Consider the following 24257-nt stretch of genomic DNA (forward strand, 5'->3'; position numbering starts at 1 on the left):
GCCCAAGGCAGCTTTCTCAGTCTGCCTCCTGGGTGGGCCAGCTCTGTGTAGTGTTGTCCCTAAAGGTAAAGGAACCCCTGACCAATATGTCCAGTCATGACTGACTCTGGGGTTGCAGCGCTCATCTTGCTTTACTGGCCGAGGGAGCTGGTGTACAGCTTCCGGGTCATGTGGCCAGCATGACTAAGCCGCTTCTGGCAAACCAGAGCAGCGCACGGAAACGCCGTTTACCTTCCCGCTGGAGTGGTACCTATTTATCTACTTGCACTTTGATGTGCTTTCGAACTGCTAGGTTGGCAGGAGCAGGGACCGAGCAACGGGAGCTCACCCCATCGTGTGGATTTGAACCGCCGACCTTCTGATCGGCAAGCCCAAGGCTCAGTGTTTTAGACCACAGCGCCACCCGCGTCCCTAGCGTTGTCCCTAGGGGAGGATTATTAGGGAAAAGACTGTGATGCCTACGACTTGAGTGGGAAGTGAGATTGCACTTGCAAGCCATGGCCTTCCAGTGTCAGTGCTCCCAGCTCCCCCCGCCCCGGCCTCCAGTGGCTACACTTTCAGCATTAGTGTGAAAGGAGAACTATGTGTGTATGTACAGATAAGGCTTGCAGGTCCTCCCCTCTACAGATACAGACCGATGAGCTAGACCACTAGTCCAATCAGTGAAACACTGAGCTTTTGCTTGGCAACCATAGTTGGAAACTAAGTGGCTCTTATCTTCTGCGGTGACACAATTACAGCCGTCTTAGCTACAAACCTATTTAATTGATCGCCAGAATGATCATTGGGAATTTTATAGCGTGTTCTCTTTTACGGTTGTTTCTTTTCATTGGTGAGATAAGGGCTATTATGTACGATTTGTCAGAATAAGCCTTTTAATATCTGTATATGATGCTCGTTTTTTTAAATGTCCCATGGCGAAGACGCTGGCAGCACAATCCCAAACCTATCTGCTCAGTCCCAGAGTGTTCCAAGGTCTCAGGTAGAGAGATAAATAAAGTGCTATAGCATTGCTTCAACTTAGGGGTGGGGATCTGAATCTGCTTGGTGGGCTGAATCCTTTTCTCTGCCCCTTGAACCAGGGGGTAGAGTTTGACAGGTGGACAGGGGCTTTTACATGCCCATCACATGAAGTCACCTGATGTCACATTGACACCATTTTTGCATAGCACTCTGCATGGGGCTTTGCAAGTCTGGAGGATCAATGAATGAGTTTTTCAATAATAATAATAATAATAATAATGATGATGATGATGATGATGATGATGATTTGTTACAAAAAGAAAAGTGCAAACATAACACAAATAAATTTTAAAAGAATAAAAAAATGTAAACATCACCGCCTGGAGGAACAAGGGTGCAAAGATATAGTGCAGCTCCAAAGGACAATAAAGGTTTCCTTTACAAATTATATGTGTGTGCATGAATGTGTATTCTCCACCTCTGAGTTCCATCATTACTGAGAATAAAGGTTCAATATAGTCACTGAGTGATCAGGTGCCTCACATGATTTTATAAGAAATAAAATCACATTTTATAAGAAATAAAATTATATCACAAAAGAATCCTGGAAATTATTTCTTAAAGGTGCTGGGAATTGTAGATCTGTGATGAGTAAACTACAGTTTCCAGGATTCATGGGGTGGGTGTGTGTGTGATGTGATTTAAATGTACATTGTGCATGCAGTCAGCATTATTATTTTTATTATTATTATTTCTTAAACCATGCTTCATCCAAGGATCACAGGGCGGTTTACAATAAAACACAAAAATACATCATAGTAACAAACAGAAACAATACCCCCAGCCACCCACAAACAGTTTATAAGGCCACACAGAGGTTGTTTAATTAGCCAAAGGCCTGGGAGAAGAGGGATGGTTTTGCCTCACACCTAAAGATGTGTGCCAGGTGAGCCTCTCCGCTCCTCCACTTGCATGAGCCTTGTTTCCATGATTCTTTGTGGGAAGGCATGTGCTTGAAATGTGTGTTAAATGTTTTTGAAATGTATGGTGTAAAGCTGGGATGGGGCAATTTTGGAGCAATTTTGGCCGCAAGCCCCCCACCTCTGCTTTAAAGCGCCACAAATCCTGTATTTCCTTTGTCGTTCTTTTGACCAAGCTCTTAACACACGCTATTTTAAAGGGCTCTTGTCAGTTTCACATCCGCCAGTTTCCTTTGTCCATGTTCTTTTCTCTTTTAACTATTCAGAAAGAGTGAAATGCTTCTCTAAACAAACACACACACATTGTGGGTTTTAAGATGCTCTCTTACTGTTTAAGATGCCAGCTCTACTCTGAAGCTTTTTCCAGGCATAATGTCTGTTTATAAAAAGTTCTGGTGTGCTTGGCAAAGCAAAACATGGTGAGATTTTGTGCATATTTTTTTTTTAAAAAAGACCTTACAGCAGAGAGATGGAACAGGTAATACAGCAAAACAGCAACATTAAAGAGTCTTCCTGAATTAGATTTTAGAAAAGAATTGGGATACTGGTTATTTCATTGAGATTTGTGTTTTTAAATAGCACATTCAGAAGTTCGGAGCAAGTAACAGAACACATAAAACAGCAAAATCCAACAGGAAGATTTTTCCTCAAATCCCCACATTTACAGCAACCTAATATCAACAGCCCAACACTTTAGCTGTTCCCACATGTTAATTTTAAAATCTAAAAACCAAAGGCAGACAATAGGCAGTTGTTTGTTTGTATTGTTATAGGAATTCCAAGGTCTTATATATATTTCATAAACGTTCATAAATGTACAAGGCAAACACATACCTACGCATATAAAACCATAAAAAAGCTTTGGTCGGCCCTCACAGCCCTTCACTTCATCAAATCTGGCCCTCTTTGAAAAAAGTTTGGACACCACTGCTTGTCTCTATGCTCACAGATCCTGTGACCTGGATCCAGGAACTAAGTATTTACCATCACAATAGAATGGCCAGGCTGTCCAGGTAGAGCAAAGATTGACCATTATCAGGTATCTTGACAGACAAGTTTTCTGCTGTAGACGGCCCCCCTATAATGTATTTCTACTGGGGACCACCTCTTTCCGTGATGTATGTATGATGTTTTGGGGGTGGTCTTGAGCTACAGAGTAGGCAATTTCAAAAGTCTGTATAAGGGACTGCACACCATTGTTCTGGGTTCCTCCTCCCTCCTGCATGTGGTGAGTGAGACCCTGTTGCAACAGTTTAATAAACATCATGCTTACTAGCTGCTTTGCTTCTCTTTTTTCCCCCAGAAGATATTTATTAAAGTTTTTAAAATATAACAATTAAAAAAATAAAAAATAAAAAGAAACAAAATACAAAATACAACATAAAAACAGTTAAAAAACAAATAATTTTCCATAACATATCTTCCTTTCGCTTATTTCCCCAGACCTCCTCATACCTCCCTTCTTTGTATTCCACTTCAATTTGTTAGTTCAGCAAATCCTTACCATTAAGCTTTTACCCATTTATAAACCTTTTTTTCGTATCTCCTAAAGCATTACAGCTGGAAACCCCTTAGTTTCTATCCAACATCCTTCTAACATTCATTAATTTTACAATATTTCTGTAAATAGTCTTTAAATTTCTTCCAGTCTTCTTTCACCAACTCTTCTCCCTGGTCTCGGATTCTGCCAGTCATTTCTGCCAATTCCATGTAGTCGATCACCTTCATCTGCCATTCTTCCAGAGTGGGTAAATCTTGTGTCTTCCAATACTTTGCAATGAGTATTCTTGCTGCTGTTGTAGCTGCTTTGCTTCTCAATACAGTCATACCTTGGGTTACAGACGCTTTGGGTTGCGCGATTTAGGGTTGTGCACCGCGTCGAACCTGGAAGTACCGGGACGGGTTAATTCCAGGTTACGGCACTTGCACATGCGCAGAAGGCTAAATCACGCTTTGCACATGCACAGAAGCGCCGAATCGTGACCTGTACGTGCACAGACGCGGCACTGTGGGTTGCGAACGCTGCAGGTTGCAAACGTGCTTCCCGCACAGATCACGTCCACAACCCGAGCGTCCAACGTATTCTCTGGTTGGCCTCGTGTTATTTTCTCCTACCAATAGAGAACCTACATTAAGAACTGTATACGGGCTCTTCTTAGATACCCCAAAGGATATAGGAGCAGTTTTCTCTTATACAGTGGTACTCTGGTACTTAATTCGTTCCAGAAGTCCGTTCTTAACCTGAAACTATTCTTAACTTGAAGCACCACTTAAGCTAATGGGACCTCCTGCTGCTGCCGTGCCACAGCAATGCGATTTCTCTTCTCATCCTGAAGCAAAATTCTTAACCCGAGGTAATATTTCTGGGTTAGCAGAGTCTGTAACCTGAAGCATATGTAACCAGAGGTACCACTGTAACAGTATTATGTAAGCCACCACCTTGCCAATCCTTTTTGTACCTTGCACCTTGAACAATGCTGCACCCACTTTACTTGGAAGCAAGTCCCCACTGAGTGCGGTGGGATTTACTTCTGAGTAAATGCACACACACACACACAGGATCAGGACCTCCGCAAATAACGCCCTCCCCTTTCACCCCGCTTCCTCAAGGCAGCCACCACTTTGAAAAGATCTTTTATAGTACTGTCTTCTGCAGAGAGCGGGGATCTTTCCCTGCTGCAAACTGCGAAACCTGTTTTCTGCTGCGATCGAAGGTCAACGGTGGTGCAAGCGTTTGCTCTCTGAGCCTGGGCAGAGTGCCCTTTCCATGCCGACTGAGCGACCGCAGACACAGCTCATTCACAGCTGGGATCTGGCATTTCCAGATCCTAGGCATGGTGTAAGCCTGAGGAGCTGCTTTTGTGACATATGATTAAGCTTTTCTCGCAACCTTTGCATGTCGGAACGCCCTCCGCCCTGCGGGGGGCGGGGATCACGGCTCCATCACTCACTTCGGGCCACGCCCCGGCCCCTAATACCCCGCCCCTTCTCCTTAGACCACGCCTCTCCTCTCTCCTTCTCCCGAGTTTGCTCCTTCCCGTTCCCAGCAGTGGGAGGAGTATCGGGCAGTCCTGTTTGGTGGTCTGGTTTTGCTCTAGGGTGGTTGAGCAGGCACGCCATGGCCGGCAAAGAGCAGGATGAACTCCTAAAAGCCCGGAACCGTACTCTGAGCGCTTTCCACGAAGGTATATTTACTTAATTTTAGGATCTCCCTGTCTCCCAAGGTTTTTTCGGTACGGAAAGTGAGAGCGGAACTCTTCCGCCGGGCGAGTCGGTTCCGCCCGGATACTTATCAGCGACGTACGGCTGGGCTATGGGGGACTGGAATAGGCGGCGCGCCGAAGCGGTGGAAGAAAACGGGGACTAGCAAAGGAAGGGCACGACGCGATGCTTATTATTTTCGTCTAGCTCTACTACGAGGGCTCTCCTTAGGCGGGGCGGGGGCAGTTAAGGGAGAGGGGAGAGGCTAAAGAAGTGAGGCAGCCTTGTGTAGTGGCTAGACCCACCAGGGTGGGGAGCCTAGTGCCCTCCAAATGTTGACTTGCTGGTTTAATTGTCTCTAGCTTTGGGGAAATGGCGGGGGTGTCCTAAAACATGTGGAGGCCATAAGTGGGCTAGAGCAGGCATAGGCAAACTCAGCCCTCCAGATGTTTTGGGATTACAACTCCCATCACCCCTAGCTAATAGGACCAGCTAACAGGAATGATGGGAGTTGTAGTCCCAAAACATCTGGAGGGCCAAGTTTGCCTATGCCTGGGCTAGAGTGTTAATCTAACGGCAATCCCCACCCCCCAGGCCTCGGTGATCTTGAGCTAGTTTCTCTCTGTGTTACCTACACACAAGTCTTACTTTAAATGTAGTTTGCTGGGGTGTTGCAAGGATAAAACGTGGTACTAAGGCAAACTCGCCCAGTGTTCGTTTTTTGTTTGTTTGTTTTTTAAAGAATTTTTATTGGTTTTACAGAATTTTTAAAAACAAACAAACACTTAAAAAAGACATACAAACACGTATAATTTCATAACGTTTTTTCATAATCCTCTTTTCTGGGACTCCCCCATACCCCCCCTTTCTGCATCCCAATGTCCATAATTTTATAGCAACTCCCAATTGTTACTTTCCGACCTCTGTCATCTTAGTTATCTCTGTGATCTGACCTTATATCACTGTATCCCCTTGTTCCTAAAAAACCACAACACTCTAACATTCATCAAGTTTATAATAGTCCTTAAGATACCGTATTTTTCGCTCTATAACACGCACCCGACCATAACACGCACGTAGTTTTTAGAGGAGGAAAATCCGTAGGCATGCCACCCGTAGGCATTCCCTCCATAACACGCACAGACATTTCCCCTTACTTTTTAGGAGGAAAAAAGTGAGTGTTATGGTGCAAAAAATACGGTAACTTTTGAATTTTCTCCATTCTTCTTCCACCGTCTCTTTTCCTTGGTCACGGATTCTGCCTGTCATCTCGGCCAATGTCATATAGTCCATCACTTTCATCTGCCATTCTTCCAGCGTGGGTAGATCTTGTGTCTTCCAATACTTTGCGATGCAGTGTTCGTTTTTTGTGCTTGGAGGAAAGATAGGAGATAAATCGAGGTGCTGAGGATGTTTCTCAGGTCACATGGATTTTGAAGTGAAGGTTTTGGAATTGTATGACCGTCTTGTCAGGGCAGGAGCTTTCACAGTCAAAATATGTGAGTCAGGTAGGGAGAAGGACAACAGCTCAGTGAGAGAGCTTATACTTGGCATGCAGAAGACCCCAGTCTCATCACCAGTTAAAAAGATTTCAAGCAGCAAGTGATGGATGGGACCCTCAGCCTAACTTTCTGGGGAGCTGTTGCTAGTTGAGAGCTATCTGGGTAGGTATAAGGAAACTTGTTATTTCCTTTCCTATGGGTTTAATAAGACTGTCCACTTGATTGATTGATTGATTGATTGATTGATTGCATTTGTATCCCACCTTTTCTCCAATGAGCTCCAAGCGGTGTACATGGTTCTACCCATCCTCATTTAATCTCCACAACAACCCTGTGTTGTAACAAATGCAAGACCAGACTATTGCCGTCTTGTTGCAGGCTGACACCATAATCCCATACCCTCCAGCATTTGCTCTGATGAAAATAGGGATGTCCTATTCAATAATAATAATATTGTGCACCTTCCAACATATATAAAAACATAATCAAACATTAAGCATTAAAATACTTCCCTATACATGGCTGCCTTCAGATGTCTTCCAAAGGTTGTGTAGTTACTTATCTCCTTGACTCGGGGGTCGCATAACTCCATACCTCCAACAGTGCTTTTTTGGGGGGGAGGGACGCAGGGGTACACATACCCCTAAACATTTTGTGAATCTTCGTACTTTTGTTCATTTACTGTATTTATTTTTCCGTTTGAACTATAAAATGGTGATTTTCTTGAGTCAAAATGAGAGTACCCCCTAAACATTTTTTTAAGAAAAAAAGCACTGCCCTCCAACATTTCTCCAGTGCAAATAGGGAGGTCCTACCATATGCTCAATGGGATGCGGGTGGCGCTGTGGGTTAAACCACAGAGCCTAGGACTTGCCAATCAGAAGGTCAGCGGTTCAAATCCCCGCGACAGGGTGTGCTCCCGTTGCTCGGTCCCTTCTCCTGCCAACCTAGCAGTTTGAAAGCACGTCAAAGTACAAGTAGATAAATAGGTCCCACTCCAGCGGGAAGGTAAACGGCGTTTCTGTGCGCTGCTCTGGTTCTCCAGAAGTGGCTTAGTCATGCTGGCCACATGATCTGTGGGAGCTGTACGCCGGCTCCCTCAGCCAATAAAGCGAGATGAGCGCCGCACCCCCAGAGTTGGTCACGACTGGATCTAATGGTCAGGGGTCCCTTTACCTTTACCATACCCTCCAACATTTCTTCGATGAAAGTAGGGACATCCTAAGGAAAAGTGGGACATTCCAGGATCAAATCAGAAACCAGGACAACTTCTGTAAATCTGGGATTGTCCCTGGAAAATAGGGACACTTGGAGTGTCTGTAATCCTGTATTCCCATTGAAATGATGCTGAAATGCAAGCTTAAGAGAGGAAGAACAAACCACAAGAGGGTGTGTAAAGGGAAGTTTTGGAAGCATGCTAGGCCATGACCTTTAAACAGAGTAAATGAAAATGCTTAGTTAGCTGAGGTGTGGATACATCTGTCTTTGCAGTCAAGCTGGAGGTAGGTTGGTGTCTTGCATGACTAACCTATATCACTATAAAAACTGAGTAAACAGGGATCAGGGTTTAGCTTCTGATCCCTTCACTTTCCTGCTTGAGCAAGAAATAAAACTTTGCTTTTAGAGAATTTCTGGGTGTCACATGAGTGAGTAAAGGACTCAGTTGTGCAATGGACCTTAGGTGGTGTTTTCCCACATCAGTTTTAAGATAGGGAAGGCTGAGAGGCAGTGATTGGCCCAAGGTCACCCAGTGAGCTTGGATTTGATCCCTGGTCTCCCAGGTCTTCATCCAATACAATACTCTAACCCAGCCTTTGTCAACCTTTGGTCCCTAGATCTTGTTGGACTACAACTCCCATCATTTCTTGCCAGTCGTCGGGGATTATGGGGGTTGTAGTTGGGATCCAAGGTTTGAAAAGGCTTCTCTAACCACCATACCAACACCTCTCTCTCTCCCTCAGAAGGTACACAAGTCACAGGTGTATTCTGTGTTGTAACTAATACTGGACTTTCCTTGGGAAATCACTTCTAGCTGGAGTTGCCTACAAAGGGAATGGATTTTTGAAGTGTTCCTAGTGTATACTAAATTTTGCTGGACTGGAGAAAGCTTAGAATAACAAGGAGTGAATAGTGTGTCCTTGTTTAGTCGTTTAGTTGTGTCCGACTCTTCGTGACCCCATGGACCAGAGCACGCCAGGCACTCCTATCTTCCACTGCCTCCCGCAGTTTGGTCAGACTTATGTTTGTAGCTTCGAGAACGCTGTCTAGCCATCTTGTCCTCTGTCGTCCCCTTCTTCTTGTGCCCTCCATCTTTCCCAACATCAGGGTCTTTTCCAGGGAGACTTCTCTTCTCATGAGGTGGCCAAAGTATTGGAGGTGAATAGGGTAGTTGCTTCATAAAAGTTGTCAGGTGGCAGGGCTGGCCATGAGGCAAGGTTCCCTCAATAGTTTTGTAAAAGAAAGACTTTAAAAGGTGCTTATTTTAACCATCTCTGCAGCACCATTTCCTTATTTTTGTTGGGTTTTTAAACCACTCCTGAAGGCTTAAGGTAAAAAATGGCACTTGAAATGATGACAGTAAGAACAGTTCTATATAAAATAGACTCAAAAATTGCTTGGAAACTCTTTTCACCCACTGCAATTCAATGTTTACTCTTTCTCTTTTAAAAAAATGGCTTATGTCGCTTCTGAAAGAGACTTTTGCCCTGATCTCTGAAGGAAGGGAGTTCTAAGGCCAAAAAGAGTCTCACTGTGCCTCTCTTCCAATGGCCCACAAACAATTGGCTGATTTTGGAAACCAAACAAAAATGTTGGGGCACCACAACCATTCCTCACCCCTTTCAGATCAACCAGTGCAGAGCCACACCATACATTATAATCAGTGCAAATTGCATGACTCCCCCCAAATAATCCTGGGAACTCTAGTTTCCTTGTCATAGAGACCTGAAAGCCTGGCACCTCATCCTTGGAGGCAGCCACAGCAGCTGAAGATCATGATTTTCTAGCCATTGATGATTTTAAAACATAAGAAGAACCTGTGGAATCGACAATGGCCCATCTAGGCTAATATCCTGCACTTGCAGTGGCCAACCAGATGCCTATGGGAAGCCTGCATTCAGGACCTGAGTTCAACAACCCTATCCTTGCCTTTGGTTTTTAGAAGCTGGTACAGTGATACCTCGGGTTAAGTACTTAATTTGTTCCGGAGGTCCATACTTAACCTGAAACTGTTCTTAACCTGAAGCACCACTTTAGCTAATGGGGCCTCCTGCTGCTGCTGCTGCTGCCGCTGCTGCCGCGCCCCCGGAGCACAATTTCTGTTCTCATCCTGAAGCAAAGTTCTTAACCTGAAGCACTATTTCTGGGTTAGCGGAGTCTGTAACCTGAAGCATATGTAACCTGAAGCGTATGTAACCTAGGTACCACTGTATTTAGAAGCCTACTGCTCCAACACTGGAGGAGAATATAGGCATTGGGGTTGATAGCTTTATGTTCAAGGAACTTGTCTATGTTCAAGGAACTTTGTATATCACATACAGTGGTACCCCGCAAGACGAATGCCTCGCAAGACGGAAAACCCGCAAGACGAAAGGGTTTTCTGTTTTGGAGGCACTTCGCAAGACGAATTTCCCTATGGGCTTGCATCGCAAGACGAAAGCCCATAGGGAAATGCTGGCGGTCGGGAGCAAAGACTTTTGCCCACAGCCGGCCTTCAGAAGAGGACCTCTTCTGAAGGCCGGCGGGGGGCAAAAGTCTTTGCTCCCCCCCCCCCGCCTGCCTTCCCCCCGCCTGCCCCGGCGATCTTAAAATGCTGGCGGGCGGGAGCAAAGCGTTCGCTGCCGACCCCCAGCATTTTAAAATCTCCCCGTGTCCCGGGAAGGTTTTAAAATGCTGGGGGTCGGGAGCGAAGCGCTGCCGAACCCCAGCATTTTAAAATCTCCCCGTGTCCCGGGAAGGTTTTAAAATGCTGGGGGTCGGCCCATTTTAAGATCGGCCCCTGCTTGGGGGAGATGTTGGCAAGCCTTGCGCGCAAGGCTTGGGGCGGCAGCCTGCATCCCGAAGCAGGGGGTGAGCTGCGGAGCCCGCCCCCTGCTTCAGGCAGATGCCGGCAAGCCTTGCGCGCAAGGCTTGGGGCGGCAGCCTGCATCCCGAAGCAGGGGGTGAGCTGCGGAGCCCGCCCCCTGCTTCAGGCAGATGCCGGCAAGCCTTGCGCGCAAGGCTTGGGGCGGCAGCCTGCATCCCGAAGCAGGGGGTGAGCTGCGGAGCCCGCCCCCTGCTTCAGGCAGATGCCGGCAAGCCTTGCGCGCAAGGCTTGGGGCGGCAGCCTGCATCCCGAAGCAGGGGGTGAGCTGCGGAGCCCGCCCCCTGCTTCAGGCAGATGTCGGCAAGCCTCGCATGCCCGGCGGGAGGTCCTGCTTAGCCCGCTGTTCCGAAGCGGGGAGGGGGGCGGGAACACCTTCTGAAGGCGGGCAGGGGGCGAAAGTGTTTGTCCCCCCTGCCTGCCTTCCCAGGGGCTTTTAAATCGCCCCGGACAGCGGAGAAGTCCTCCGCTGTCCGGGGCGATTTTAAAATGCTGCCCGCCAGCATTTTAAGATCTCCCCGGACAGCGGAGAAGTCCTCCGCTGTCCCAGGGTTTTTTAAAATGCTGGGGGTGGGAAGAAAAGCCCTTGTCCCCCCCCCCCAGCCTTCAGAAGAGGTCCGGGGACAGACTGTCCCCGGACCTGGTCTGAAGGCGGTTTCCCTAGGAACGCATTAATTGATTTTCAATGCATTCCTATGGGAAACCGTGCATCGCAAGACGGAAGAACCGCAAGACGAAGAGACTTGCGGAACGAATTAATTTCGTCTTGCGAGGCACTACTGTATTGTGATAGCAAATTCCATAGTTCAGCTTTATTCTGTTATGAATCTCCTGCTGTTCGGCTTCATTGGATGAATCTGGAGTCTAATATTACGAGGGGGAAAGTGTCTCTGTTCCCCTTGTCCATACCACGTATAATTTGCATGGTTCCCCCACATTACTTGTTTTCCTTTTGTATGTGAAAAAGCACCAAGAAATTGCCGGTGGGGTTCAAAGAAGGAGAAAGTTACATGCACCCCAAACTTTTTAAGGCAGAAGTAGCCATTCTGGGATTGCGATTACTTTTGCCTGCCGTTTCTTGTATTGTTATTTTTTCAGGGGTTTAGCTAACCATGGCCTTGATTAACCCTTTGTGAATGTCTTCATTCTGTTTCTGTGGGAAATGTATTTAATCTCTGGAAAACAAAATCCAAATCTCCTGATCCAGAATGGTGTATGAGTTACTGCCACATTCCCATTCTGGCAAAGAGCTGCCTGCAGATGGTATTGTCAGTTTGGAACAGAGCACCTTCCATTCTGCAGAAGACCTGATGACAGATGGAGTCACCTAGTTACACAAAAGTCTACAGTGAAATGTGATCACAAGGGATGTCCAGACACAATGTAAATGTCACTGAACGAAACTTGGATGCTTATGCTCTGGCGAAGCATGCATTCATTGGGTTTTTTTAAAGTGAGGTCTGCGGGAACTTGAATGAAATTTGCTGGCTCGTTCTTAAAACTGTTTCATAAAGTGCTTGGGCAGGCTATCGGGTTGCCCCAACAGAGGAATGTCAACTTGAACGTACAGAAAAGTTAAGGTTAATCTTGAATATCTGTTGTGCTTTTCTGTTGCCTGTTTCTCTGTTGCCTGGATCACTGGAGGGTGGGGAGAAGATGTGTGTGTTGTACATTGATGCAGTTATGAAATTTTATACATAATGAACACAGTAAAGATATTAATGCAAAAAAGGAAAACTTAGCATTAAGTTTAGTAAAAGCTATGGTTTTCCCAGTAGTGATGTATGGAAGTGAAAGCTGGACCATAAAGAAGGCTCTCGAGAGTCCCATGGACTGCAAGAAGATCAAACCTCTCCATTCTGAAGGAAATCAGCCCTGAGTGCTCACTGGAGGGACAGATCCTGAAGCTGAGGCTCCAATACTTTGGCCACCTCATGAGAAGAGAAGACTCCCTGGAAAAGACCCTGATGTTGGGAAAGATGGAGGGCACAAGGAGAAGGGGACGACAGAGGATGAGATGGTTGGACAGTGTTCTCAAAGCTACCAGCATGAGTTTGACCAAACTGCGGGAGGCAGTGGAAGAGAGGAGTGCCTGGCGTGCTCTGGTCCATGGGGTCACGAAGAGCTGGACACGACTAAACAACAACAACAAAGCATTAGAAACACTTCACACAATAAAAACATCACAAATGTATTAGGATTGTACTAATACAATGCAGGAGAGGGCATCCTACACATACCTTCCTATGAGGAGGTCCATTCTACCTGATATTGGCATTGGGCTTTTAGTGTAGTGACACCTGCCCATTAGAACCCCCCTCCCATTATACATTATTTACTAAAGTATTACTTATTAATACATCAGATAGGCACATTTTCTGTTGTCTCCAGCACTTGCTAAATACAGTCCTCTTTCAACAAGCCCCCTCAATGCAAATCCTTATTCCAGTTGCTGTCTATATGGGATTCAAATTGATTTTAGTGTCATCACTAGCGACCCTTAGATACCAGGTGGCGATGATATTATTTGCCCAGAGATTTTGGTCTTAATTGTTGTTGATCTTTTAGTTGGGTGGGTTACGTTGTGTCTTTTTAAAGTTATTTTAGTGTAAGCATTTTTAGTTAATGGTTATTTTTTTTAAAAAAATGTATTGTCTCAAAAAAAAAAAAAACCCACACAACCAGCTTTGAGACCATTTTTTGTGGTAGGCAAAAAATTAAATATAATAAATAATAATATAACTTCCCTGCTCATTAAATAGACAATGTAATCTGAACTCCCAGAAAACAAAACAGGATGAATGATCAATAAACATGATGTCTGGAAGTACCCACAAAAAAGGATTTGGGGCGGGGGGATGAGGAAGCAAATTTGGCTGATACTTCTTGAAACAAATAAGATAATGATAAAACATTATACTGTTCGCTCTCTATGGTCTGTGGCTTCTAGAAGTTTGCGCTTAGCTCAACTCACTTCTGATGCTGTACCCTGAGGAAATGGGCAGTTTGGGTAACTGACCATGGGAAGAGATTTAGCTTCAGCTTTGCTCATTTGTGTGCCCTTTTGAAATTAAAATCAAGGCACACCCCTATCCCTGTCCTGCATTATATGGGGCAGACACATAATTAAGTGATCTTGCACTTGTCTACCCAAATGTAAGTCTCACAGAATTCATTGGAGGTTACTCCCCAGTAAATGGATGTAGGATTGCCGCCTAAATCTCTATTTTAGTTTTTCCTTCATTGCTGCCTCTGTAAATCACCTTTCTGCCAAAAAGTTCATGGTGGTACATGTGCATATTTCATGTGAGGCTGCCACTGTTGTGTCTAGTTTGTCACTAACTCAGGAAATAACAAAACGTTGATACCGTTCAACTGATGTAACTTGGATATGCAAGCCTCTCTGTTCCTACACCTACATTTCTCTGAACAACGCAGCTCATCACCAGTGGATTATCACAGTGTGAAGCAATCGTGTTCAGCATATGGAACAAAAGCAGTCAACACAGTTTACGGAATCGGAACGATAAATCACCTTGACAGTTAAGTTAATTTCAGTGGTCTCTTTTCTGTGCTCAGACTGCCACAGTAAAAAAAGAGAGAGAGCCTGGTTTGGTAATATATTTGTCAGTATTTTCCATGAGTTACTGACCCTTCTCCTGAGGTCACAATACATGTTAATGATAATTATCACTGGTCAGTGAAGTAGCAGCAGGGGTCAGGAGGGCTGGCGAGGTGCAGGACAGACAGAAACAGGATTTGGACTTTGACATGTCCGGAAGGAGAAGGGCGCTCTCCGTCTCTCACACTCTCACACAAACACACACACACACACTGTCGTCTTGCTCTAAGTCACTCCCTGAGAAACTGTTTGCCTCAAAGGTGCAGTTTGCTCTAAATAGCAGCATACAGAGAAAACAACCCAAATAGCAGCACACAGAGAAAACAATCAGGAAACTGGGAGCAGGAGGGAGAAGAGAACGTGTCAACTGTGTCATACTACAGTGGTACCTCGGGTTACAGACGCTTCAGGTTACAGATTCCATTAACCCAGAAATAGTACCTCGGGTTAAGAACTTTGCTTCAGGATGAGAACAGAAATCGTGCTCCGGCAGCAGTGGGAGGCCCCATTAGCTAAAGTGGTGCTTCAGGTTAAGAACAGTTTCAGGTTAAGAACGGACCTCCGGAACAAATTAAGTACTTAACCCGAGGTACCACTGTATTTATTAATGAGCTCCCTTAGGACATTATCCACTCCATAATTCTGATTCCATGGAGAGAGTGGGGCCTGCCTGCTGGCCTCACCCTCACCATTGCACCCCCTTTTTGACTCACCATTGCACTATCAATACATTGAGGTAATGTCCACTGTAATGTCCATTCCAGGAGGAATGAACACTGCAAGAGGCAGTTCTGGGAGGGGAGAAGCCAAATGGTAGCTGGTTTCTATTGGCCTCTCCATTCCTCCTCTGCATCTGAGGTGGGTAAAGGTAAAGGACCCCTGGATGGCTAAGTCCAGTCATCTCACTTTCAGGCCTGCGCTTGTCCACAGACAGCTTTCCAGGTCATGTGGCCAGCATGACTAAACCACATCTGGTGCAACAGAACACCATGACGGAAGCCAGAGCGCATTGAAATGCAGTTTACCTTCCCGCCACAGCGGTACCTATTTATCTACTTGCACCGGCATGCTTTCAAACTGTTAGGTTGGCAGGAGCTGGGACAGCAACAGGAGCTCACCCCGTCGTGGGGATTTGAACTGCCGACCTGAGCGGCAAGCCCAAGAGGCTCAGGGGTTTAGACCACAGCGCCACCCAGGCCAAGCTGTCCCACCTCTGTGCCTGTAGCGGACAGTGCTCTAGAGAGGGCCACCCTGTCTCGCCTGCTCCTCTGAAGGGGCCTGGTTTGTGGAGAGGGCCATCCTGTATCGCCTTTCCGCCTGAAGCAGCCCGGTGGGCAGAGCAGGCCGCAGTGTCTCACCTCATTCTTTAAGGCAGCCTTGTATTAGGGGGTTCTTTGCTTTGACTTGAGACCACTTCAAACACTGTGTTCATATTTCTCTGTCCAATTACGCATTAGGTAAGCTGTTCCGGTGAGAGTTTTGCAGGTCTTTTGGTCTTCATTACGGGTGAGTCAGCTTGGCGCGATGTGGCAGAAAGGGAAAAATTCTGCACTTCTTCATGCACAATTGGGGCAGCGCCATTAGCTGACAAGGTGATTAATCTCGCTACCAGAAGATTTGCATTGCAAAGTGGCTCTTAATTGAGGTTCGGTCCAATTGTCTGTTGACCTGGGGGACTTGGCTATGATGAAGTATTAGAATCTCTGTTAGTGGAGCAGTGACCCCAATCCTATGGGGTGTTTCAGGGTGGGTGTGCCTTGTTTTCCTTAGGAAAATATCTCTGAAAAGTGTATCTTCGGGTGAGGAAGGCACCGTGTCCAGACCCCACCTACCTTTAGTAATACTGTGTTTCTTGTCTGTTTGTTGTAGTTGAACAATATCAATACAAAATGACTTTGGAGAACAGATTTGCCAATATAGTCAAGTCATTCAAATCAAAAGTGGGGTGATATAGTGCCTTTTCTTGTCTTGCGATGTCACACTAAGCTGTGACAGACTCCATCTCTAGTGAGGGGAGCGGGGTAACGTGATAGTGCCTAAAAGTGTCTTTAAAATCTATAACTCTTGCTGTTATTAATGCAGAAAAGGTTTGGAATCAACTGACTGCGGTAGCATTTGTTTTTATCTTTATGTGTTTCTGTTTTTTATGTATTTAGATGCGGAACAGGAATGGAGAGCCCCTTTCTACTTCATTCAAGGAGCGGATCCTCAGTTTGGATTGATGAAAGCGTATTCAATTGGCGACTGCGACCATGGAGGCGACGAATGGGAAGAAGAGCTCAAACTGACACAGCAAGCAGTGCAAGCGATTAACCAGCTGAACCCCAAACCGAAATTCTTCGTACTCTGCGGAGATCTCATACATGGCATGCCAGGTAGGATAGTTTTAAAAGAGAGAGAAACTGTTCCTGCTGGCACATTCCTCCAGAATCTGCAGGACTACTACAACTCCCATAATTCCAGATAGTTGCCCTTTTTTGATGGGGTTGTCAGGAACTAGAGTCCAGCAAGAACTCCCTGCAAGTAGAGGTTGGGCAGGAGTCACCCCTGCTTCTAAAAACTGTGTTTATTCAAACAGACCTTTCAAAGCTGGGATTCTCTACCAGCCAGCTCTCCCTGATGTGCTTGATGCTTTTGTTGTGACGGTGTGTTTTGGCTCGTGACATTTTGTATGGAAGTGTAATTTATAAATAGTTTAAATAAACACAAGATCTGGAGAACCACAGGCTTCCCACCCCTGCTGTAGTCTAATGAAATGCAGGATGCTGCCTTATACTGAATCAGACCCATTGGGCCATAGCTTGTTCCATATCGTCTACACTGGCTGTCAGCAGCTCTCCAGGATTGCAGGCAGGGGTTTCTCCCAGCCCTCCCTGGAGATGCTGGGAAGGGAACCAGGGACCTCCTGATCTATAGTTGTTCCCTAAGAAAGGAAGCTCTTCCTTCTGAATGTCTCCTTGCACTGTGATGGGCAGCAGGTGGCCCGTGGGCTCTACCCGTCTTCCAACACCACATCTAGGTGAAGTAATCTTGTTAGCGAAATCAAAAGCCCGGCTTCTGTTGAAAAATGAAATGCTAAGCTTCTCTCTCCCTCTCATGCTTATCGTAATAGATTTAGAAAGTTTAACAATCAAAGACTAGCAACAAAGGCATTAGGTGAGAAGAAGCTTTGAATTTGTACTGGAGCAATGTTGGTTCTGTTTCACAAGAACTTCTTTTTTCTGTTTAATGCCTCCTCCCCCCCCCCCCACCAACTCTTCAAAATATGCTGAGTGCTATTACCTCTGGTTTGGCACCTCTCAGATTTTTATTTTTTAATCTGCACCTCTTTTTTAGTGCTGGGAAATAATGATGACAAACCAGAGATCGGCAACCAATATATTTATTTCTGAGGTGCGTCTCTATACCTCTCTTTAACTTTTTTAAATATATATATATATATCTTTATTAATTTAAAATAAATACATTTATGAGAAAACAGACGTACATACAAGTCAACAAACATACAATCAAACAAACAAATAAAAGAAAAATCAAACAAACCACCACACTATAAGATACAAGAAGATTAATATAATTATCATCATATATACTCCTGATACGGAACACAATTATAAAATTTATAGAGAAGAAATTTAAAATTGACTTCCAATTAATCTCACTGTACTTTATCCGTTACTTTATACCGCACAGTTACATATTTCTTATATAGTTTCTTTTTACCTCCCTGCGAACTTATATTTCTACAATACTGCTCTTTAACTTATAAAAATTCAAAGCCCAGTTTCCCAGCATGCCTACAACTGGCAGACTATGCTTTGAAGGGAGGCCTCATAGCAAGGGTGGAGAACCTTTGGGCTAGATGCCCCTTCAGGGCTGACCATTGGCCATGATAATGGAGGCTGATGAGAACTGAAGTCCAACCACCTCTGGAAGGCTGCAGGTGCCCCTTCTCTCCCTTGTAACCAGGACGCCTTCGCTGAAGGGAGGCAGGACTGAGATGGCTTGGAGACAGCATGCCTGTACATGGCTCACTCTAGGTCTGATAAACCATGAGTTACTGGACCAAGGTGGCTATGTCTGAGCCAGCCCTTTTGTATCACCTTGTGCAAATATCTGTCTCTTGGCTTTAGGTTCTACGCTGGGTGGTGTGGAGAGAGCTCCCTGGAGATGTGGGAGCAGGATAAAAACATGATGCGGAAATAGTCTTTTTCTCCAGTTACCTTGCCACTGGTCTTCCTTTTCCTTGACCTCCTTCCTTCCTTCCTTCCTTCCTTCCTTCCTTCCTTCCTTCCTAACTTACCTTCCCATTGGGCTTCTCAGCTTTCTGGCTTACCCAACACCCCTTCTCTCTCTTACCTCTTTATTTCTTGGCAGCACCACTAAGTAATTTATTTCTCTGTCTCCAAACTGATCTTCCTCTTTCCCACAAGAGCTGCTCACCCACTCCCCCTCGGCATCTGATAAGCTCATGAACTTTCCATGACATGAGTAGCAGTTCAGCCCAGAGGCTTTGTCTCACAGGCGTTCGGCTGTCTCGTACAATGGCAGTCCTCGATTTTCACTGCGTCTCTCTCTCTCTCTCTCTCTCTCTCTCTCTCTCTCTCTCTCTCTCTCTCTCTCTCTCCTCCCTCTCCCCGCTCCTTTCCATAATAATCTTCCATATGGCTCACCTGTTGCTTACAACGGGACATAAAAAATATATTAATATAATGATTCCTTGTAGCAAATGGTTCTGTTTCTATATGTGGGCAAATTGCCTTCAACCTCTCTGTCTTATTGAAACGTCACCCCAGCACCTTACAAATTGCTCATGTTCCGTGACGAGATCTACACAGAGATGCATTCTTATGAGTTTCCAAAGTGTCACTTGCTTATTCCATCCAGAAAATAAGGAGTCGTCACTGTATGGAGCTGGCATTAGGGGTGTGGGAGGTGTTCGATTCAGTTCACATTTAAAGGCGAGCTCAAATAATTTGCACTTTGAAACACGACGCAAACTGAAACGCAGCCTTCTTTGAAATTTGCATGTCTCTGAATTTTTCAGTGCTGTTCTGCAGCCAAGTAATGTTTAGAGAAAAGCCTATATATTAGTGCAAATAACCTAGAAACATGCATTATATTGGAGAAAACTGCTTTGCAAAAATATACATATGAGGGAAAACTCAACACAAAATGCAGTTAGGACAAACGAGCACTAAAATGCTGATGAATTTCCACACTGGCTTTTTAAAAAATCACAACTGATGTGGAGAAGTGAACATAAGAGTGAAAAAAATGGGAAACTGAAATGGACAGATTCTCCTGTTCTTAACTGACATGCATGGGGTGTATTCCCAGGACTCCTTTGGAAGAAGGGTTTGATTGTTAAACCACTGGGGATTACAGCTCTGTGAAGGGAACAGGGGTCTCCTCACATCTCTCAGAATCCTTAAGAAACTACAGTTCCCAGGATTCTTTGTGGGGAAGGCCGTGCTCATTTAAAGTGCTCTGATGCAAGTGGGGCATTTGATATTGCGCCTGTTGTACCAAGTTCTTCATTGTCAGAGGAAAAAAGTTTCTGGATGAGATGGCGGAGGGTGAGGAGGATTTTAGGCTGATCCAGCAGCGGCAATTATTATGTTCTTTCTAGCCATAGTGATTGAATAGAGCTTCCGGGTTTAAAGACAATGTACCTTTGGATACCTGTTGATGGAGAATAAACCTAGGAAAGAGGGTCGCTTGTCTTTTTGTCCTCGTTGTGGGCTTCCCAGAAGCAACTGGTGAGTTGTTGTTAGGAATGCGATGGTGGATCCGAGATGGACCTCTGTTATGGTACGGTAGGGCTCAATTAATGCTCTTAATGTTTCCGTTCCCCAGCCTAACCTGCCTTACAGGGCTGTTATGGTGAAAATGGGAACATGGGGACGATGTGTGCCGCCTTAAGCTCCTTGGCGGAAAACTGGAATATGAATTTAATAACTTGAGGGATTGCCTTAGGATATGCCCTCTTGACCGCTTTGATCTGTGAAAATGGCACTGTTACAGGCGTCGCATAATATTCATTGGTTGCTTGTAAGAAATAGACCTTTTAGCATGGCAGCATCTACAGTTTTAGCATATTGTAGATTTGAGTTATTATTCCCTTTTATTCTTGTTTATAACTGTATCTTTTACTAATAACTTTAAATTTTCATTATCCATCACTCTTAATGAAAATAATAAGAAGCAAAATGTATAAGGAGATTAATATAACTAACAGTACAGTGTTACTGTTAAGAACTTAATTCGTTCTGGAGGTCCGTTCTTAACCTGAAACTGTTCTTAACCTGAAGCACCACTATAGCTAATGGGGCCTCCCGCTGCTGCCACGCTGCTGCTGTGCGATTTCTGTTCTCATCCTGAAGCAAAGTTCTTAACCCGAGGTTCTGTTTCAGGGTTAGCAGAGTCTGTAACCTGAAGCATCTGTAACCTGAGATACCACTGTAGTTGTAAATGAATATAGACAGACAACAACAATTGTACAAACAGGAGGATTTATTTGTTTGTGGATATACTATGGACAAATATGGAAAAAGAATAACAATATACAAAATGGATGAAAATAATGCGATAAAATTACCGTATATGTGATATAAAAAACCAGAAGAAGGAAGGAGGGAAGTCAGCGCTTAGGAGCAAGTATAAATGTAAAATGTAACACATTATGTGTATGTGGAATATGAAACTGGAAAAATAATAAAGATTATTTGGACAACTTTAAATTATGTTTTTGTAAACTGCTTAGAGGTTTTATTTACAACCAAGCAGCAAATAAGATGAGTCATATGCTAACTACATAGGTTAAGAGCATTTTGAAGCAGGAAGAAGGTAAGGCGAGCCTCCTGGATCAGACCCCATCTAGTTCAGCATCCTCTTCTCACAGTGGCTGGTCAGTGGGAACCTTGCAAGGTGGACATGGGCACAACAGCACTCTGCCTACCTGCAGTTCCCTGCAGGTGGTAATCAGAGGCTTAAAGTCTCTGATAGTGGAGGTAGAACATAGCCATAAGGCTAGTGGCTGTTGAAAGCCTTCTCTTCCGTACGAAGAGGCACTTAGGAAGCTGGCTTAGATTCAGACCATGGGGCCATCCATCTCAGTACAGTGGTACCTCGGGTTACATATGCTTCAGGTTACAAACGCTACAGGTTACAGACTCCGCTAACCCAGAAATATTACCTTGGGTTAAGAACTTTGCTTCAGGATGAGAAGAGAAATCGTGCTCTGGCGGTGCAGCGGCAGCAGGAGGCCCCATTAGCTAAAGTGGTGCTTCAGGTTAAGAACAGTTTCAGGTTAAGAACAGACCTCCAGAATGAATTAAGTTCTTAACCCACGGTACCACTGTACGGTCGACACAATACTATCACCCAGCCTTACCTGGAGATACTGGGGACTGAACCCAGGAACTTCTGATTGCAAGGCAGACACTCTACCACTGAGCTATGACGACGCAATGCTTACAGAGAACGAGAATGCAGTGTAATACTTCCCATAATATTTCAAAAGGGCTGCTCTCTCCTCTCCTCCTTCTCCCCTCGGTTTGCCAAATGTTACCAAATATACATTTTAGTCGCACAACTTATAAAACATTTAAACGGAACATATTGAACACAGCCAAGATCGCTTCTGCGCCGCTTGCCGTGTTTGCTCTGCGCTTGTGTAAACATTGACAGCAGCCCCCTGCGCTGTTTTCGAGCCCTAGCTAGGAAGCGAAAGAGCAACCGCTTCTTCCTCTGGAGGTCTTTTCGCGCCTACTTCTTCAAACAGTCTTCTGTGCCATCCGGATTACTTTGGGGATAAATGGCTTTGCACACGGCCATGCATTATTAAAAAGTGTCTTTTTAAAAAAAAGAAAAGGGGGGGGGGAGGAAAACTAGCGCTAATGGCTAGCTAAGTTGTGTCCAAGGATGTGAAAGCAAGCGGTTAAGTACAGAGTGTCTCAGTTGACTGCAAATGCCATCAGTTGCGGAGGATGACGCAAGACTCAACCCAAGTGGTGTGAATCCCCAAGATCTCAGCAAGGACTTATCAGGGACAGTGACTGGTTCCCTGCATAGGAACATAGGAAGCTGCCTTACACTGAATCTGACCGATGCTCCATCTAGTTCAGCATTGTCTATGCCACGATTTCCCAAACGAGGGTCTCCAGCTGTTTTTGGACTACAACTCCCATCATCCCTAGCCAGCAGGACCAGTGGTCAGGGATGGTGGGAACTGGAGTCCAAAAACAGCTGTAGTTTGGGGAACCCTGGTCTACACTGGCATACAGAAACTCTCCAGGGTTTAAGGTGAGGGGTGTTGCCAACCCAACCCTGGAAATCAGACCTGAGACATTAACAGAGCTAGTCCTTCCCATTTCTGTTAGAAGGCCTGCCCAGGGCTTAGTGGGAAAATATTTGCTTGATCTTATCTTATTCATTCATTCATTCATTCATTCATTTATTTCCTATATCACCCTTCATCCAAAGAAGACAGGGAGGTTTTCAATATGAAAACACAAAAAATGCATACTATAATAACAAACGGAAACACTAACCTCACATGCCCACAGTTTAAAAGGCTGTAGATTGTTTAATTAGCCAAAGGCCTGGGAGAATAGTATTTTTTGCTCCATAACACTCACTTTTTTCCTCCTAGAAAGTAAGGGGAAATGTCTGTGCGTGTTATGGAGGGAATGCCTGCGGGTGGCGGGGGGGATCTGCTGCAGTCGTGAGCAGAGGATCCATGGTTCCCCTTCCTTCCCTCCTCCGTGGCTCGCTTTGCTCGCTTTGAAACAGCAAAGTGGGAGAAGAGCCACTGAGTGGGGAGGAGAGAGGGACAGAGAGCCTGGTTACAAAGCACAGATCCACATAGATCCTCAGGATTTTTGCACTGGGTCACCCCAAATTCACCATCAGATCACATAGCATGTCCATGGCTACAGCTGGCACAAAAAAATCACGCACCCACTGTTGCCTGGGGCCGCAATGGTGCAAAAACGTGGTTACAAAGCATGGATCCACATGGATCCTCAGGATTTTTGCATTGGGCTACCCCAAACTCACTGTCAGATCACATGTCTGTGGCCACAGCATGAACGACAAAAATCATACATCCACTGTTTCGTTTAGAATATTTTTTTTCTTCTTTTCCTCCTCTAAAAACTATGTGCGTGTTATGGTCGGGTGCGTGTTATAGAGCGAAAAATACGGTAGTTTTGCCTGACACCTAAAGATGTGTAACGAAGGGGCCAGGCGAGCTTTTCTGGGGAGAGCATTCCACAAGTGGGGAGCCACCACAGAAAAGGCCCGTTCTCATTTTGCCACCACCCAGACCTCTCGTGGAGGAAGCCCATGAAGAAGTGCCTCTAATGATGATTGCAGGGTCTGAGTCCGTTCATATGGGGAAAGGTGATCCTTGATGTATTGCAATCCTGTGCCGTTTAAGCCTTTATAGGTCAAATCAGCACTTTGAATAAGGCCCAGAAACTAATTGGCAGGCAAGTGCAGCCAGGCTGGGATTGGCATTACAGTGGTACCTTGGGTTAAGAATTTAATTTGTTCTGGAGGTCCGTTCTTAACCTGAAACTGTTCTTAACCTGAGGTACCACTTTAGCTAATGGGGCCTCCTGCTGCTGCACTGCTGCCGCGCGATTTCTGTTCTCATCCTGAAGCAAAGTTCTTAACCTGAGGTACTATTTCTGAGTTAGCAGAGTCTGTAACCTGAAGTGTATGTAACCTGAGGTACCACTGGCTTGTCCTGGTGAGCAACCTGGCTGATAAATTCTGCACCAGCTGAAGTTGCTGAACTGTCTTCAGAGGCAGCCCTGTTTGCCTCCTTGCTACAAACAGTAGTGCCATGTATATGGGGAGTTAAGCTAACTCTACTCTCCCGCTTGCTAGTGGGTTAG

General features: G+C 45.2%; 1 protein-coding gene across 1 annotated transcript in view; it reads left to right on the forward strand.

Moving 5' to 3' along the window:
- Positions 1 to 4960: 4960 nt before the first annotated feature.
- CPPED1 (calcineurin like phosphoesterase domain containing 1) overlaps positions 4961 to 24257 on the forward strand; it is a 75607-nt gene continuing 56310 nt past the window's right edge. The window contains exons 1-2 of the mRNA XM_081169714.1: positions 4961 to 5128; positions 16506 to 16724. Of these exons, the coding sequence (XP_081025840.1) occupies positions 5062 to 5128; positions 16506 to 16724 (286 nt within the window). The 5' untranslated portion in view covers positions 4961 to 5061. The remainder of the gene's footprint in view (positions 5129 to 16505; positions 16725 to 24257) is intronic.

The sequence above is a fragment of the Podarcis bocagei genome, assembly GCF_964188305.1.
Source record: "Podarcis bocagei genome assembly, chromosome: 14".
Classification (NCBI taxonomy): Eukaryota; Metazoa; Chordata; class Lepidosauria; order Squamata; family Lacertidae; genus Podarcis; species Podarcis bocagei.